Source organism: Nelusetta ayraudi, unplaced genomic scaffold (assembly GCF_046127955.1).
Source record: "Nelusetta ayraudi isolate G7.1 ecotype Tasmania unplaced genomic scaffold, CSIRO-AGI_Nayr_v1 ptg000102l, whole genome shotgun sequence".
NCBI lineage: Eukaryota > Metazoa > Chordata > Actinopteri > Tetraodontiformes > Monacanthidae > Nelusetta > Nelusetta ayraudi.
The window spans coordinates 485001-487500 of NW_027466152.1; the positions used below are offsets into that span (position 1 = coordinate 485001).

Sequence of the window (2500 nt, forward strand, 5' to 3'; positions counted from 1 at the left end):
GGCCCTGCTGCTGGAGCAGCAGCGGATCCACCAGCTGAGGAACTACCAGGCCTCCATGGAAGCAGCCGGACTGTCGGTCAGCTTCACCACCCACCGCCCGCTGTCCCGGGCCCAGTCGTCCCCGGCCTCCTCCTCCTTCCCCCTGGTGGTCCCAGAGCCGCCTGCCAAGCCTCGCTTCACCACAGGTCTGCCTCTCACACACACACACACACACACACACACACACACACACACACGCTGTCGTGGAGCGTTTTGCTTCTCTGCGGTGTGAGTGAAAGGATGGCTCTGAACTCTGGCTGATGAGAAGCCAGTGTTGAATCTTACGCTCTGTTAGTGACACCCAGAGTGACACCCTGACCCCTTCATCCTAATTCATTTGTATTATTTTATTATTATTATTTTAAGCAAAGTTGTTTTTCTGAAAATGGTTGGAAATAGTTGGCAAAGCAGCAATATGTTCAAGAAAATTATTGAACTACTGAAAAGAGATTTTAAAAAAAAAAAAAGATGCTTCTGTTTTGTTGTTATTTTTCTTTGACATATAAGGTCTTGGTCTGGTCTCCGTCTCGATGCTCTCTAGTCTTGATTAGGTCTTGGTCTCGCTTGGTGCCGTCTTGACTACAACACTAAGACACGCGCGCACAAAAATAAACCTTTGCCGGTGTATGATAAAAAGATTTGTTGAGCCGTGCGGGGGACAGCAGGACGTCAAACAGCACTTTGAGAAAGCAGACTTTGATCCTGCTGATTGCAGGGTTGCATGAAGCCGCTCGGCATTATGGGCCTCCAGCTGACGGCCTGGTACTTGCAACCGAGTTATTCCGGGTGGTGTGGCAACACACACCTCGTCCGCAAGTGCACCTGACTGCATGGAAGGAATCACCTCATCTCTCCACATGACACACACTCAGAGTTGGTTGTAATGCAAGAGGTGAAAGGCGTCAGTGACGTCAGGGTGCGTCTGTGCCCGGTGTAGGTCTGGTGTACGACTCCTTGATGCAGAAGCACCAGTGTATCTGCGGGAACAGCACCAGTCACCCGGAGCACGCCGGCCGCATCCAGAGCATCTGGTCCCGGCTGCAGGAGACGGGCCTGAGGGCGCACTGCGAGGTGAGACTCACGTCACGAACAATCAGCTCACTGGTATCACTGGGACAGTCAGAGAACTGTTCTGTTGGGCCGCTGTTAAAGTATAGACAGAAATAAATATATTTTATATTTTCATTAACAAAAAAAAAAAAAAAGGCAGCAGTGAAGTCAGAACAAATGTTAACGATAGCAACGTCAAACTAATGAGGATCTCTGAGCCAATAGCAGAGCTGTGTTATGTCACATGTTGTGCATGAGTCGTTTCCAACACGTAAAGTTCAGAAGGTCTTCTGTTTTCAGGGGTCAGTGCCTGAAAAATATCAAGACCGGGCTCAGTATTCAAATCAAAATCCTCTCACCATGTTCGTCTACGACGTTTTTCAACCCGTCACGTCTTAAAACCTGAAAATCCATCATCACCAGAAGGGGGCAGTGTGAAGCCGTTTTTTTTCTCTCCTTTCTGTCTAGAAATGAAACTAACTTTGTTTCCACAGTTTGTCTGGGACCACGCTTGCAAAATACATGCATTCAAGAAATAAACAGCTCATGCGTGCAGCATGAAGCCACTGCGCTGTGATTACAATCCCTTGTTTTGTGCGACCGTCTTGTCTTTGACTCAACACTGTTGCATTCAGCCGCCGGCCACTCACGTCTCATCCTTCTTCCTCTGTCTTCCGTCTCCCCTCCTCTGCCACCAGTGCATCCGCGGTCGGAAGGCCTCGCTGGAGGAGCTGCAGACGGTCCACTCCGAAGCCCACGTGCTGCTGTACGGAACCAACCCGCTGCGGCAGAAATTAGACTGTAAGATATCCAAACACATCTTCCTCATCATCATCATCATCATCGTCGTCACCATCACGTGACCTCTCAGACGCATTGACGTGCATCCTGAGCTGCGTGACGTGCAGTCAGCCGAGGTCTCCTGGTCGTGCAGACCTGCCAGGTCTCTGCTCGTCGATGCGAACGCCATCGAAGCTCAGGGTCTGTTAAAGAAATCTCCTCTAAACGGCCGAGCCGTTTCATAAGAGAGGCAGCGGCTCCAGTAAAGTCCTGGAGGTGTGACCGCGAGTCCGGGACCCGCTGGCACTCGTTAAGCCAAAGTCGCCCAGGCAGCTGCTGCTGCTGCTGCTGCTGCTGCTGCTGCTGCTCACTCACTTTGCATCTGTGGGTGCGAGTGCAGGTGCTGTCTGTGTGTGGAATCAGCAGGTCCGGCTGAGCCAGCAGGTGGTTCTTGCACAAAGTTCATCAACTCGTGAAGCCAGCGATGATTGTTGGTTTGATACTAAAGTATTTTCACAAGAGAATCTAAATCGGCCTCAATGAGCGACGTCACTTCACAAGTCTAAAGAAAAACAGCCAAAGACAAAAAGCTTGATGCTGATTAAAAGCACAATGAAATATCAGGCTTTGC

At 50.2% G+C, this 2500-nt stretch overlaps 1 protein-coding gene across 1 annotated transcript in view; it reads left to right on the plus strand.

Annotated features, from left to right (window-relative positions):
* The window catches only part of hdac4 (histone deacetylase 4), a 90327-nt gene that overhangs the window by 64309 nt on the left and 23518 nt on the right, over positions 1–2500 (plus strand). The window contains exons 14-16 of the mRNA XM_076048461.1: positions 1–185; positions 977–1110; positions 1788–1890. The exon at positions 1–185 is cut by the window's left edge and continues 2 nt beyond it. Coding sequence (XP_075904576.1) covers positions 1–185; positions 977–1110; positions 1788–1890 — 422 coding nt within the window. The remainder of the gene's footprint in view (positions 186–976; positions 1111–1787; positions 1891–2500) is intronic.